The sequence below is a fragment of the Solea senegalensis genome, linkage group LG1 (assembly GCF_019176455.1).
Source record: "Solea senegalensis isolate Sse05_10M linkage group LG1, IFAPA_SoseM_1, whole genome shotgun sequence".
Lineage (NCBI taxonomy): Eukaryota > Metazoa > Chordata > Actinopteri > Pleuronectiformes > Soleidae > Solea > Solea senegalensis.
In genome coordinates, this window is record NC_058021.1 from 14280384 (window position 1) to 14294600 (window position 14217).

The 14217-nt window shown below is 40.3% G+C and overlaps 2 protein-coding genes across 2 annotated transcripts; both read right to left on the reverse strand.

The window, feature by feature from the left end:
- Positions 1-2922: 2922 nt before the first annotated feature.
- Positions 2923-4697, reverse strand: foxc1a (forkhead box C1a). The gene has a single exon (XM_044047548.1). It carries the CDS (start codon positions 4348-4350, stop codon positions 2929-2931), a length of 1422 nt encoding a protein of 473 aa, XP_043903483.1. The 5' UTR covers positions 4351-4697; the 3' UTR covers positions 2923-2928.
- Positions 4698-10440: 5743 nt separating this feature from the next.
- Positions 10441-13727, reverse strand: foxf2a (forkhead box F2a). The gene is made up of 2 exons (XM_044019243.1): positions 12438-13727; positions 10441-10930 (listed from the first exon to the last, which is right to left on the reverse strand). The coding sequence occupies exons 1-2, from the start codon at positions 13405-13407 to the stop codon at positions 10758-10760; spliced, it is 1143 nt and encodes a 380-aa protein (XP_043875178.1). The 5' UTR covers positions 13408-13727; the 3' UTR covers positions 10441-10757.
- Positions 13728-14217: the final 490 nt, after the last annotated feature.

Below are 14217 nucleotides of genomic sequence, written 5' to 3' on the forward strand. Positions count from 1 at the left end.
CATCTTGTTTTCGTTGTTGTTGTTGTTGTTGTTGTTGTTAAAATAACAGCCCTTAGCGTTGGGCTGGGGTCGTATCTGTTCAAGTAAATCTACCACAATAATTGCTCATATGACAGGAGGGAAATTAAGTAGAAATTAAACATTTTGCTGCAGGAGTTCAGGGGAATGATGAAGGTTTCAGACAAAACGCAAATACAGAGTATGATCTGATCTCACTCCCCTGCAATGATTTCCAGCGCCAAACAGGCCACTAATATTATCCTCTTAGATTGTTGTTGTTATTTGTTTTTATTCTTATTTTAATTGCAGCTTTAATTTACAGTTAAATAATTGCAAGTCTCCCTTTCCCTCCTCCTCTCTCTCTCTCTATTGTTGATGGTGCTCTGGCGGCCGACATCCTCCTCGTTGACCCCCGTCTCCCTCTCTGGCTTTTCCGTCTCGTGAAAAACGATTCCAGCTCTCTGATTGAATTTTATTCCTTCCTGACCTGGTCCATTCTGTGAGGGCGCCATCAATCTTACGACTAACACGACGTTTGTTTATTAGGCCTAAACTTGGGAAAGTATCTAATGACTTTTATGGACCTGTGATTGTAGTCCGTGTCGGGACAGACAAGCGGGATTTTCACTGCAAAGTCTTATTTTAGGTTCTGGCGCGCGCTCACACACAGATGCCACTGTACTGTCTGACACATTTAAAGATGCCTTGTTGTGATGGGTTGTGTTTTTTGTTGCTGTCTGTGTCTCGCGCCTTGTTGTTTTTGAGGCACAGAAGCAACCGAAAATTAGATTGTTCCCCACTTTAGAAGCTTCCATTTTAAAAAAAATAAATAAAGACTATAGTTTCAGAATAACAATTTACACGCTGTCACGTGACACCGTGTGTCACCAGCTCGTCTAAGGGAAGAAAAATATGAATATGCAAAAATATTATAAATTAATAAATATAGTCTCGAGGCTGTTTTTGGAATTTTAAATCTGCAAACTGTAGTTTGTCGTATTTATTTATTTGTTGATATGATGTTGTTGTTATATTACATGCAGGCTGTGAAACAATGGCGCTCCTGTTTGGTTACTGACCTTTATTATTATTATTATTATTATTATTATCATTAAAATGATTGTAATAATAACAATAACAACAATAATAATAATAACAATAATAAATAATAGTAAAATATAGACTATATTTTAAACAAATAGTTTTTTTTACTGGCAAAATGTGTTTTTGCTAGTGATGTGTTAATGACGCTTATATTATTAAACATTAATCTATTATACAATTGTTGTTGTTTTTGTTTGTGGCCCTGTGAACTATTTTTTTTTAATTATTTTATGAGCATTTGCCATTTTAAATTAATATAAGCCAAATAATAAATACAATTGAATGTTAAGCTGCTTTGACGCATTTGTTTTGTATTTACATGACTGATTACAGTTCTTACCGGGAGCTTCTTAACAAGGGGCCTGCGGTTCATAAATACGTTGATAGAATCGTGTAAACACATTTTGGGGACGGTCTAATTCATGATTTGTCTTTTAATGTGATTAAATGAGACGGAGTCTGTGTCACTCTGAGAGGAAGCAACAGTGAAAAGGCGTTTGAGTCTTGGATTAAAACGAGTGCCAAAACCTGGATTGCAAATAAAACCTCAATTTGACATGTCCTCCATATTTGGGCAAAAACAAAAAAATCTCCTCACTCTCGCAATCAATGTTCCCAACAGCCTGGAGTACAGGAAGAGTTCAGAGTACATTTTAAAAAACAAAAAAAAAACTGAGCTTGAGGGTCGTATTTTGTCCACAGCCACGTCAGTGTCGTGTCAGGCTGCTCAGAGTTCAAACATCAGGAGTGAAGTGACAACGCCACTGTCTTTGGCATGCGTGGTATGATATTAAGGAAGCACTGGTATGCGCCAGTAAACACACAAACGCAATCCAAAACAAAGTTGTGATGCGTGCTGTTTGTATTTTCCAGGTCTGGGCCCTCGAGGTCATCTTCACCTCTAACCATCTCTCGTTATTAATGTGCGAAAATAGAGGGAGAAAATAAAAAAATCCATAAATATAAGAAATGATTTACGTCTATTTTCTTGTTTGTGGACGTGCGCATGAATTGTTTTCATCGCATATGCCCCCAGAGAAATATCACTCGCACATACATATTATTTTTAAAAAGAAGATTGGTGTTAGCAGCTGGGTTGGCAGTCTCCATTAAACTGGCTATTTATTTCTCAACTCACATCATTTCAATAAATGGAAACTGCAGGGAAGTCAGATCAGATTAATGACGAGGCCTGTTTTCCCTCCACACAAACCGAGCACGGGTCAGATTGAGTGTAAAATATCAGCAGCCCGTTTTCAAGTCTCCAAGAAACGAGGCGTGACGTTAAAACTCACATAAAATGACAAATTTATTAAACAAAAACAAAACAAAATCCTTCAAAAATACGTTTCAACAAAAATGAAGAATCTTTGAAATAGTACGGCGATATACACGTTCCCTTTTTTTTAACTTTTATAATGGAACATATTTTTTGGACAATTAAGGCAGTTCAAATTAGAAACACTTTTTTTGGTGTTTGGTCCATAATATCCTGGCTACAGTTTAGAAATAAATTACTATATGCAATTTACACGTCCATGAAAACATCTTAAGCATATCACATAGAAGCCACAAAAGCAAAGAGAGACTTACGTGTTATTTGGCAGTAACACTGTTCTTTAGAAAAACCAAGATCAAGTCTTTTTTTTTTCTGTTTCTGTTTTTGTTTTCTGTCTCATATTAGTCCGTGTGGTGTGGGCGGAGGAGAGGAGAGGAGAGGAGAGAGGGGGGACTGGGTTTTATTGAAAGAGTTCAAACACCGTGAGCAAAAAACAAAAAAAAAAAATATGGAGCCTGTCTTTCTTATTATTCGTTTTCTTTTGGTCAGAACTTGCTGCAGTCATATACAAAAGCTCCCGAAGTGCGATAGATGGATTGGCTCGGGGGGAATGACATCTGACAGCTGTTATTCCCATTCACCGGCGAGTTATTCAAGCCAATTCTCTGGGATTCAAACATCTCTCGGACTGAATGGAAGTTCTGCTGCTGGGCTGGGTACGCTGCGCCCAGATGGCCCAGGTCTCCGGCCTGGTTGAGGTACCATGAGGTCAGCCTCCCTTGGTGAGGATGGTGGCCCTCCTGGCCAGAGTTTAGATTACCGTGGCTCAGGGAGGACGCGGTGGTCGTGACAGAGTAATCTGGCAACGTTTCGTCCACGGTGGTGCTCGGTGCCAAGTGGCTCGATCTGTCCCCGGCGTACAAACTCATGGCTTGCATGTTACAATGATAGGTTGCATTGGAGGTAGTGGAGATTGAGTTTTGGTTACACTGTGAGCTAAAGACAGACGTCTGATTTGGGGAGTAGTTTAGGGACATTGACGGTGTTATACCTGTCCTGGCTGAGGCGCTGAGGCTGGAGTTGAGCTCTGTGGCCCCTTGTGGAGACCCCCGGAGCGAGGTCATGATGTTGTCCACGCTGAAGCCCTGCGTCGAGGCCTGGCTGTGGTGCTGCTGGTGGTGCTCGGAGCTGTCCATGCCAATGGAGCGGCTGGAGGGGATGCTGTGAGGGCTCCCGCTGGACATGCTGCTGCTGTCCGGGCTCTCGATTTTGGGCACGGTCCTCAAAGAGGGTGAGTCGGCCTGTGGCGGCGTGACCGTGCCGTTCTCAGTCTTAATATCCTGGACCCTGACAGGCTGGGAGCCCTGCACCGGCTGCTCCTGATCCCGGCCCTGCTGCCTGGGCGGCACGTCCTTCTGCTGCCGCTCTTCTTTCTCTCTCAGCGCGTCCTTCTTCTTGAACCGCCGCCTCCTCCTCAAGAAGCTCCCGTTTTCAAACATATTGTAAGAGTCCGGGTCCAGGGTCCAGTAGCTGCCTTTGCCGGGTTTCTTATCATCACGAGGCACCTTGACAAAACACTCATTGAGCGACAGATTGTGCCTGATGCTGTTCTGCCAGCCCTGCTTGTTGTCTCGGTAAAATGGAAACCTCTCCATAATGAACTGGTAAATCCCGTTCAGGGTCACCTTCTTGTCAGGAGAGTTTTGGATAGCCATAGTGATGAGCGCAATGTAGCTGTAGGGAGGTTTGACCATATCCTTAGGCTGAGGCTGCGGGGTGTACGGTCCGTACGCACGGGCCATGCTGGCTGGGTACTGGTCATGAGCCGCATGAGAGTACATGTTCATGGGTGCTGGCATCCCTGTGTATCCTCCACCGGCAGCGGCCCGGTAGTAGCTCGGATCACTGCTGATGTACGGCACGACGCCCAGTGAGTTGGGGCTGGAGACGGAGTAGCGAGCCTGCATGTCTTCACCTTGATCCGACGACAATATAAGGTCCCAAATAGGCAGACGGTCACGGAGAGCTCCACTTCTCCCTCCTCTGAAAGCTGGTGCGCTCAAATCACAGTCCCTCACTGCTCACTTTAAACTACAAAGTGAAAACAGAGAAGTGGCGTCTAAACAGATGCTGGGTCTCTGGTGCGTTCAAGCCGTCCCCATCTCTGTGTCTCTGTGAAACAAACGCGCATTGAAAAACCTCTTTGGACTCAGGACATCCGTCACCAGACAGGACTTTTTGCGCAGTTAAATTCTTTCCTCCTTTTTGCTGCCAGTGGAGCTCCTCCCCAAATAGTTGAGCGAGCCGTCCAATGGGAAGGCAGGGGGAGCAGTGAGAGCGCTCCTGGACTCACACTGGGCTTTTTAGTAAAAGCAGAGAGAAGGTGTCGGTAACTCCCAGCTCCACTTCAACAACGACCTCAGACGTGCCATAGCAACTCACATGTACACAAATCACACCACTGAGTATATGTTCCCCGCACTCTATACCACAAAACTACACCATATATAAGACCAATAGAAGTTAAATAGAAGTATATGGTCTATAGATTAATATATACATGTTAAAGCGTTATTTAATTCTGAGATTCGTCTAAAATTCAGCTGTTTTTACGCATCCACCGAATTATTTGATCATGATTTTCTCATAGCTGCCGCCTTCATTCTCCACTTTAAAACTGTTAATTATTCTAGGAATAATAAACCTATAAATGGTTCAGTAGTTTGTTTTTTTTTTGTTTTTTTTTCTGGAAATAGTGGAGAGCAGCAGCAGATCTCAGTGAAATCAAAGCAGTGCAGAAGCTCGCGTCGTGAAGTGCGATCTAATTAAAACGGAAAGTAAAGAGAGTCTGTGCTGATAATGAGAGCAGAGACGGTTTATTCTACATCAACGTTAGAACCGAATGGAACAACCTTGTTTACAGACTGTCTGTAATATAGTGCGTATTTTCGACTCATTAATTGGACAAAAATAAAATTGATGATAGGGCTATATTTGTAGTCCTGGTGCACATTTATTCATAAATTATTTCCATTTATGTTTGCTTCTTACTTTAATTTAGTCACATATGTGATAATGTACTGAATTTGTCTTATTACAAAAACAATCTGGTGATTTTATTCCGTGCTAAAGCAGAGTGGGGATTTTTTTTTTTTTTTTTCAAGGCTGAGTTTTGAGGAGTAATTAAAAAATAATAAAACTTTGACCACAGATTAAAACGTTAAAATAAACACACCTCGGAGGCCTCTCGGTCTCTCGCTGCTGTCTCAGGCGGCCGTGTATGAAAGTTGTTAGTGGTCATTGTGAGGCAACGTTACAGCGTTAAGTATCGCTGTAATCCTCTGCAGGTCGTCTTAATTAAATGTCCGTGCATTGGCCTGATGCTGCGCCGGTTTCTCCTTACATGGACCTGGGCATGAACTTTTTCCACCGCCCTGGGCTGTTTACACAGTTCACGACGGGCCTTAAACCGCGGCCTGCCCACCCAGTCCACCTTAACTCTTTATTACTGAGGACACAGACGACTGGAGCGCGGCTGAATGACACGCTGTACGCGTCAAAATAACACAAACAACAGGCTAATAAATCATTTCATTTACGAATTGAATTGCAATATTATGAGACGATCGTTATTGCACAGATTTAATTGGTTTTCTAATAACATGTCACGTTTTATTGTTTGTGTTTTATTTATTTTGGACTAGTTTTACATATTTTAAAATAATCCATTCAATAAGCTGAGTATGAAAACGGCCTATACTTAGCTATTTATATAATGTCATCATGCCACAATATACACATGTTCTTCAGGTTTTTTTATAATTATTATTGTAGATAGATAGACAGACAGACAGACAGACAGACAGACAGACAGACAGACAGATAGATAGATAGATAGATAGATAGATAGATAGATGGCTCCCTCTAGCGATCACGAAGAGTCAAGCGTAAAGCTCACAATGCATGTCTCAGTTGATTGTCCAACCGAATTCTCTAATGAACTGATGTGAAGTCAGATTAGGTATATATTTTTAGGTCAGAGGTCTCAATCTCGCGACCCGAGGACCACATGTGGCCCCCAAATGGATGCCATACGGCCTGCCACTTGAGATCATGTTGTAAATTTATTAAATTGTTTGTTGTTTCAATTTTTGTTTTACTGTGCATCATTCCATGCCAAAACAAACCGTCCTTTTCACTAATTTTGAATCCTTTGGAAATTGCCATGAATATAATTTTCTTAAATATCACGAGGCAGTTTATTGTGATATTATGAGCACAGTAGCTGTGTACTCTAATACAGAGTATAGGGCCATACTCGAAAAAAAGTACACTTTTGAGTATAATGTCGTAATTCTTCAAATGTTTTTTTTGTTTTTTTTCCCTCAGTGTGGCCCCAATACTAATTTGCAGTCTTTCACCCAAAAAGTGTGATTTGTTCTTTATTTTCTTCCCCTCCTGATCAGTCTAGATGCTCATTGGCCTCCAAGTCATTTGAGTTTGAGACCAAATTAATGGAAGTCGATGCAGGGTCCTAAGAATAGCTGTGCAAACTTGTGTGTGTTTGAGGAAGAGAGGGAGAGGGAGAGAGAGAAAGAGGCAGGGTGATCTACTCAAATATCGTTCAACAATGAGTGCAGAGGTTCCAGATCATTTATGTGACACTGCTGCCACTATGTGGTCAACCTTAGTACTGCAGACACAGAGTGATCAGGCACTCAGAAATGAGAGGGAAAAAATCCAGGGCCTGAAAAAATGGAGATGTACTACTGTAGTATGGGTCTTGTATATGCATGTATGAGTGACGTAATCATTATAATAACAAAGGCAAAAGCAGCAGAGGCTCTTAAATGACTTGTATTATTATGGTTTTCTTGACAAGATCCAAAACAAGAATAAATTATTTAACTCTCAGTCTGTGATAGCAAAAAACAAACAAACAACATCTTCAGCGACATGGGCAGTGACCATAATAAACTACAAACTCCCATTAAAAGTCAGCACAGTACAAGTGTCCCATTCAAAATGCCTGTTCATAAAAAATACTGTCATTATTTTAACAAGCTCACACACTCAACAAACCAAGCAGCAGAATTCAGTAGAAATATGATTGTAAATCCCCAAATTGGGGGACCCTGACAGAGTCAGCACGAACAACTTTCGAAGAAGGATCACGAAAAAAATTAATCCTGAGAGAATTTTTTTTTTTTTTTCTTAAATATTTTAAATGTGACAAACACAGCTCAAATAACAACTAAATGAATAACCACATATCAAACTTCGTATGGAACCGCTGCGTCAACCCACTTGGTGCATTTCACCGCATTTCTGGATCTAACACTGTGACACTTTGTCCAAAACACACGGCATCCAGACTCCATTGACTACAAAAGCAGTTAACAACAAACCATTACGGAGATAAAAGCCAAAGAATAAAGACCACAGAAATCGATTCCCCGAATGACAACTGTAAACAGCTCTTACCTTTAATGTTTGTCAGTGAAAACGTGATTTTCTTTTGATTTTCGGCTGGTCAGACGGACTTCCTGTGTTACATTTAAAACATTCCTGGCGCACTACTATATCATGAGGCAGAAGCCAGGTCGCATCAAATCCGGATGTTATATTGCTTCTCATTGGCTATTAAAGCTGTCAATCAAATTTTCGAGCCGACAGGCTCCCTCGCTGAGATACAGGCCAACAAAGAGAGACACAGCTCAATGGCCCCATCTAGTGTTCGTTTTTGGAATGGAAAATATATTAAAGTCTGCAGGAACGTTGATATAAGGCAATACACTGTTCTATTGAACATTAACAGTGACATAAAAGTGGGAAAAAAGTGGTTTAATACATGAGAAAATACAAATGGCATAGATGTTTCCAAAATGGGTCAAAGTCCTCGTCTGTACTCTCTGTATTAAAACCTCTCTAATTTTGTTCCGCTTCACTTGATCAAAGTCAAACTTTGCAGAGATGAGGTTCACATGTTGTACTTTGATTTGATTGAATTTAGAGCTTCATCTCCATCATTCCAAAGAGATAGTCTTAAATAAATTTAATAAATAAAAAAACTTTTTTTTTTCATTTACTCTTCACCAGTAACACATGCAGTGATATTTACACATCTTAACAAATCCCACAAGTGTTCCCTTTACCATGACACCCAAAGTATTCAAATAGACCTTGTGGTTGTAGTGATATACTCATTTCATTATGAGTGTGCAATTTTCGAGCAGATATCTACAAAATAGGCTTAGGGCTTAAGGGGTGATTCTAAAATGAACATAGTGGTTATTGCCAGATGGGCTGGTTAATTAATGAATGATTATCATGCACAACAATCTCCAGGGTTCACAGAGGTGTCAGAGGTCAGTGGGGAATAGTCACGCTGGTTTGAAATGAAGGGCAACACTAACTCAAATAACCACAATGAAGGACTTCAGACCATCTCAGAACAGGTCAAACCATGTGAAGCAGATGAAGCAGATGCAGCAACAGAAGACCACTCCGTGTGTCACTCCTGTCACTGTATTAGGTGTCCTGTGTACCCAATAAAGTAGCTGGTGAATGCATGTTGTCCCGCAGCCATGAGCCCATCATACTCATGTATCATCATGCTCATACTCTGCATGGATAAATGAGAAGGACAAACACATGTGGCACCAGATAATAGCACTGACTTGGCTCTCTCTCTCTCTCTCTCTATGTGTACTTGTATTTTTTAACTCTTTAGGACCATTTCTGGCATAAACACTAACCTTGTCAGGACCGGTAGTCCTCATGGAGACCTAAACCTCGTCTTGGTGTCATCCTTTTCTGGGGAGCTGGTTAGGTTTAAAGCAAACATTTGAATTGTGGTTAGGTTAAGGCTAGGGTTAGACGTAATGGCTTTGGTTAGGCTGTCTAAATGAATGGACGTGTGTGTGCGTCCTCTTGTATGGGTATCTTTATGAGGACCAAAAAACACAAGACATAGGGAGTGACGACATTTTGGTTAAGTGGGGACATTTTGGCTGGTTCTCACATTCTGTCACCCCTTAAAATGACTTTTGGGGGGTTAAGACGTGGTTTTAGAGTTAGGGATAGAAGAGTTAGGTTAAGGGTTAAAGGTAAGGTGTTTACATGGTTAAGGTTAAGGAATGCATTATGATGAATGTCCTCATTACTACGCGTGTGTTTTTCAGCACAATTTACAGTGGAACAAACTCTTCTTCTTATAAACCCTGAATCCATTGTCATAATATCTACTAATTATTTTTAATCACGTGAGTTTATTTTTTATGAAGTCAGGCGTTAGCTGCATTTGTTTATAATGTATCTCATAGTGATTATTTCACTTAAAACAACGTCTTAAGTATGATTCATAGGCCTGTCTGTGTAATGTATGTATTGTGTTTGTGAATCAGGAAAATAGCACTGTATTTATTTATTTATTTATTGTCTCTTCAGTATAGCTGCTCTACATAATTATCTGTCTTTCTTTTTCCCAAAACTAGATATATGGGTTAGTCACCAATTTTAGTCCTTTAATTTTCAATCTCCACAAGGTGGCAGTACAGTTCCTAGCAAGAGGGCTGATCAAGACTAAAACATTAGCGTGTGGTATCCACAGTTGTCTGGAATAAATGTTCATTGTTTCTCTTTGCCAATTAAACAACAAGCATCAGAGAGTTTTTATTCAGAGGAAACTAAAACACTGATGGCTCTAAAATAAACCTCAATGTAGGAGCAGCTAAAATAATGATGAACATTAGTTTACTCTGCAATTTGTAATGCCAAAGTTGTGTCAGTAAATACTAAGATTTAAAAGTGTTTAATGTCCGTAAAAGTAACAAAGGATTTGAGTTTTCGGTGAATATATGGATTTTTCTTTTTTAAATCTCAAAAGCTAATTATCAATTTATTGTTAACATTAATCAAATAATTGAACATCAACACAAACGTTTCTACATTTTAATAATGTAATAATAATAATAATAACAATAACAATAAAATTATATGCTATCACTAACAAAAAGAACAGCTTTTAATACATTAAAAACACCGAAACTATTCTTTGAAAATAAATCTCTTTAATGACGTAGAACATCTTTCGGGTAACATCAAGAAAAGAAAGTTAAGTGCGCAAATAAACATAAAGGTAAACAACAAAAAAGTGTTCTAGTTTTCAATTAAAGAAATGTAAATACTGCTTATGCTTCATGTTCTGAGAAAGTGTCACAACAAGCCCTCATATTATCACACTCGCCATTAAACGGTTTAAAGGTCAAAATGAACTCAAATGAAGTCTGAGTCTTTAGAAAATAAAGATACTGTAATAAAAGAAGTGTTTGATTCATCAGTGGACAGTTGTTGTTTTTTTTTATCTTTGCTGTCACATGACACAGGGCTTCACGTCCTGACACACACTCTGGTGATGGTGATGGAGCTGATGGTAATAAGATCCTCCGCTGCTGGGATGGAGGGAAGAGATTCCGTTCAGGTTCAGGACGAAGTCCTTCCTGTCACACACAGGAGCTGAGTGGCTGGAATATCGAGACAGACCCACTGTAAACAAACGGGACAAGTCAGGTGAAATAATCACTTTTTTAATTTGGGTCAATCTGGATTAGTTTGCCACCTGGTTCACATTTGTCAAATTGTATTACAAATGTTGGATTAAAAAAAAAAAAAAAAATCTGTGCTTTAGGTTAAATACTTAAATTGTATTTACATATATATTTTTCCCTAATACTTTGTTATTATTATTACTATTGATGATTGATTGATTGGCTTTGATCAAATATTCACAATACTGATTATTCCGTGATCAGTGTCGCTGAGGTTGCCAGGTTGTAGAAAAAATAATTTGGTTGATATTTACCTCTTTAGTCTGTAATAACACAGTAATATACAATTTAATAATGACCACATTTTCTTATTCTTCAATTAACTATTGATATAATTTCTTAATTGGCGGAAACTGATGTGACTGTGTTTCGCTTAATAGGCGGATTTTTTGTTGTTGTTTTGTTTTTCTGCAGCTTTTCACCAGAAAGTTGGTCTTGCTGATGAACTAAATAGCTAAAAAGAAGGTATAGATTATATTGGTAAAGGAAATTAAACCTGGTAAGATGCGCTTATTGTTTAATATGAAGGACCATTCAATCATTGGTTGATTACTTAGCGCACCAATAAAAAAATACGAGCTTATGATTATAATATTATAATTTATATTATAATATAATTATCATTTTGTTTGTATTATTACAAAGAGGAACCACGTTTGTTCCACTGTGGACTAAAACAAACTCGTATCATGCAAAATTAAAAGATAATGAAACAGAATCAACGATGATGATGTTTTACTGAAATCACTCATATCTGACTCGTGTGTTTTTCATTGTGTCACATTTAATTTCCCTGTTCAGAATAGGCCTATAGATTTGAGAGAGTCTGTATGTGTTTTATTTTATTTTTATTAAGTATTATTCATATTTTTAAAATATTGTACTGTGATATATTTGATAGCATATACGGTATCGAGGGATTTGGGTTTAACACAAGGTAATGGTGACATGCATTTCACACACAGTTCAGCGATGATAAATGTACGATTCATATGACTCAAATGTGACCACATGGTACTCGTTTTGGAAGAAGTAATATGTTTACATTTCATTTCTGTTGTGTGTTTCTAGTTTACTTTGATTTATATGGAGCCTTCAGTCTGAAATAAAGCTACAGTAATGGATGAAACATTTCAAATTCCAAACGTAATTTTGGACTCTATTTGAGTTTGTCAGTTATAGTTTAATCCTTGAATATTTTCAGGGTGTTAAGTCACAGATGTATAGTTTCACGCTTAATTTCCTTTTATTTATTTATTTATTATTTTTAAAAAAGGCTATTGCAACTCTAACACACTTAGATATAATATGCATTGTTAAAATCCAATTTTAGGCACTGTGTAAATTCAGATTATGTATGAAATGTTACTGTTTTCACTTTAATCCTTCCTACTCATCAGGAGCAGACATTTAGTTTGAAATATCAGACTCAGAGACGTTCAAACCTGAAATATCAGAAGAATCTCGTGCGTTATGGTGCAGATAACCCTGGTCCAGAGAATACGACGACATCCCCGTGTGCAGTGCGGAGGACGTGGGGCTGCTTGATGCCAGTGACTGCTGTTTCATGTATGAAGCCACGCCAGGTGAACTCCAGTGTGAGGCTGCATTTGCGTAAGGCGACTGACAGTCCAGAGGTCCCACCATCGCTGCAGAGGACTGCAGCGGGCTGCTGTTGCTGTCCGGGCAATAGTCCGCGTTCGAGGCCGCCTGACACGCAGCCATGTACGATGACCCGGAGCTCGATGACATGTGGGGGACGTGGTGACCCCCTGCGAGTCCCTCAAAACCACCTGGCACTGGATTACCCATCAAGTCTATGTTGTAACTGCCATGGCACGTTAATGAGCCTGGAGGCGACTGGAAATCAAAGTTTTGTGGCAGCATGGACGCACCGAACCCGATACCATTCATCATCCTGTACATGGGCTTCAGGGCTTGACATTTCCTGCGGAATCCCCGAGGTCTACGGCGAAAGGAGCCCTCCTCGAACATGAACTCACTCCCCGGGTCTATGGTCCAGTAGTGTCCTTTGCCAGGCCGACCGAGTCCTTTGGGCAGCTTTATGAAGCACTCATTCAGAGACAGGTTGTGTCTCACGGAGTTCTTCCATCCTTGGTATGAACCCCTAAAGAAAGGGAAGCGGGCCTGCAAAAACTGATAGATTTCACTCAAAGTGAGTCTTTTAGTCGGCGAGCTTTGAATTGCCATCACAATGAGGGCGATGTAAGAGTACGGTGGCTTTTCTGGGCGCCTCAAGCCCGAGTTTCCCTTCTTTCCTTTCGCTGATGCAGTGTGCGCGCTCTCCATCACTGGCTGTGCGCTCAGCAGAGTTGCATTCAGAGCACCGGCCGCTTGGTTGCACCGTGAGGGATTAGATGGATCCAAATGTTGGTGGGAGCTTTCTGTCGTCATGGTTGCGCCTCTTTTTTGGATATGACCACTGTGGTGTCTCTTTAACACTTGGATAACTCTCTCGTCGCTGTCAAACTGTTTTTTAAAGGTTGCCTGAAGTGATAATTAAAGACGTGAGCGTCTCTTTGCGATGCTCCGTGCACGAAACGCCATCCGCTGGGCCACTTTGCTCCCTCTGTCCATTGCTGGCAATAATCCCATATGAGAAGGGGAATGAGACTCCTCCACTCTGCTTAGGGTTATCCACTCGTCCAAACAAAACTCGACCACCTATCAATTCTTAAATCTCTCTCTGCCCCTCTATCCCCCCAAATCCCTCCAAGAAATCGCCAGGAACTACTCCCTCCCCATCTGGCTCGGATCCAGACTAGAAGCCGGACACGGCACAGTGGAGTATAAGACAAATCTCCTCCCACGACTCTCTTTCCAAACAACCTCCGTCCACATTTGTCAGAGCAATATTTGTCACTATAACTTGACAAGTCGTGATAAATAAAGAGACGAGTTTGGATAAATGACTCCCTTTGTATGATATAAGTGCAAAAATGTGACGATGTGGTTTCGTGTTATAAAGGTGCACATGCAGGAGAAGGAGTCCTGATTTGTTTAGGATCTGTTCAGGGTTAAAGCTCTGACATGAGAGGAAGCATGCTTTTTCCATCAGAGCGTGCCAACATACCACACACAGTGCACAAGTGTCAGTTTACCTCTTGGGGCCTGGATTACATCTCTGGAGAAATGAAATGATTGTAAAATCGGGAGAGTAAGGCACAAAAGGAGTCGAACACCGAGATTTTCAAATATCGTTTA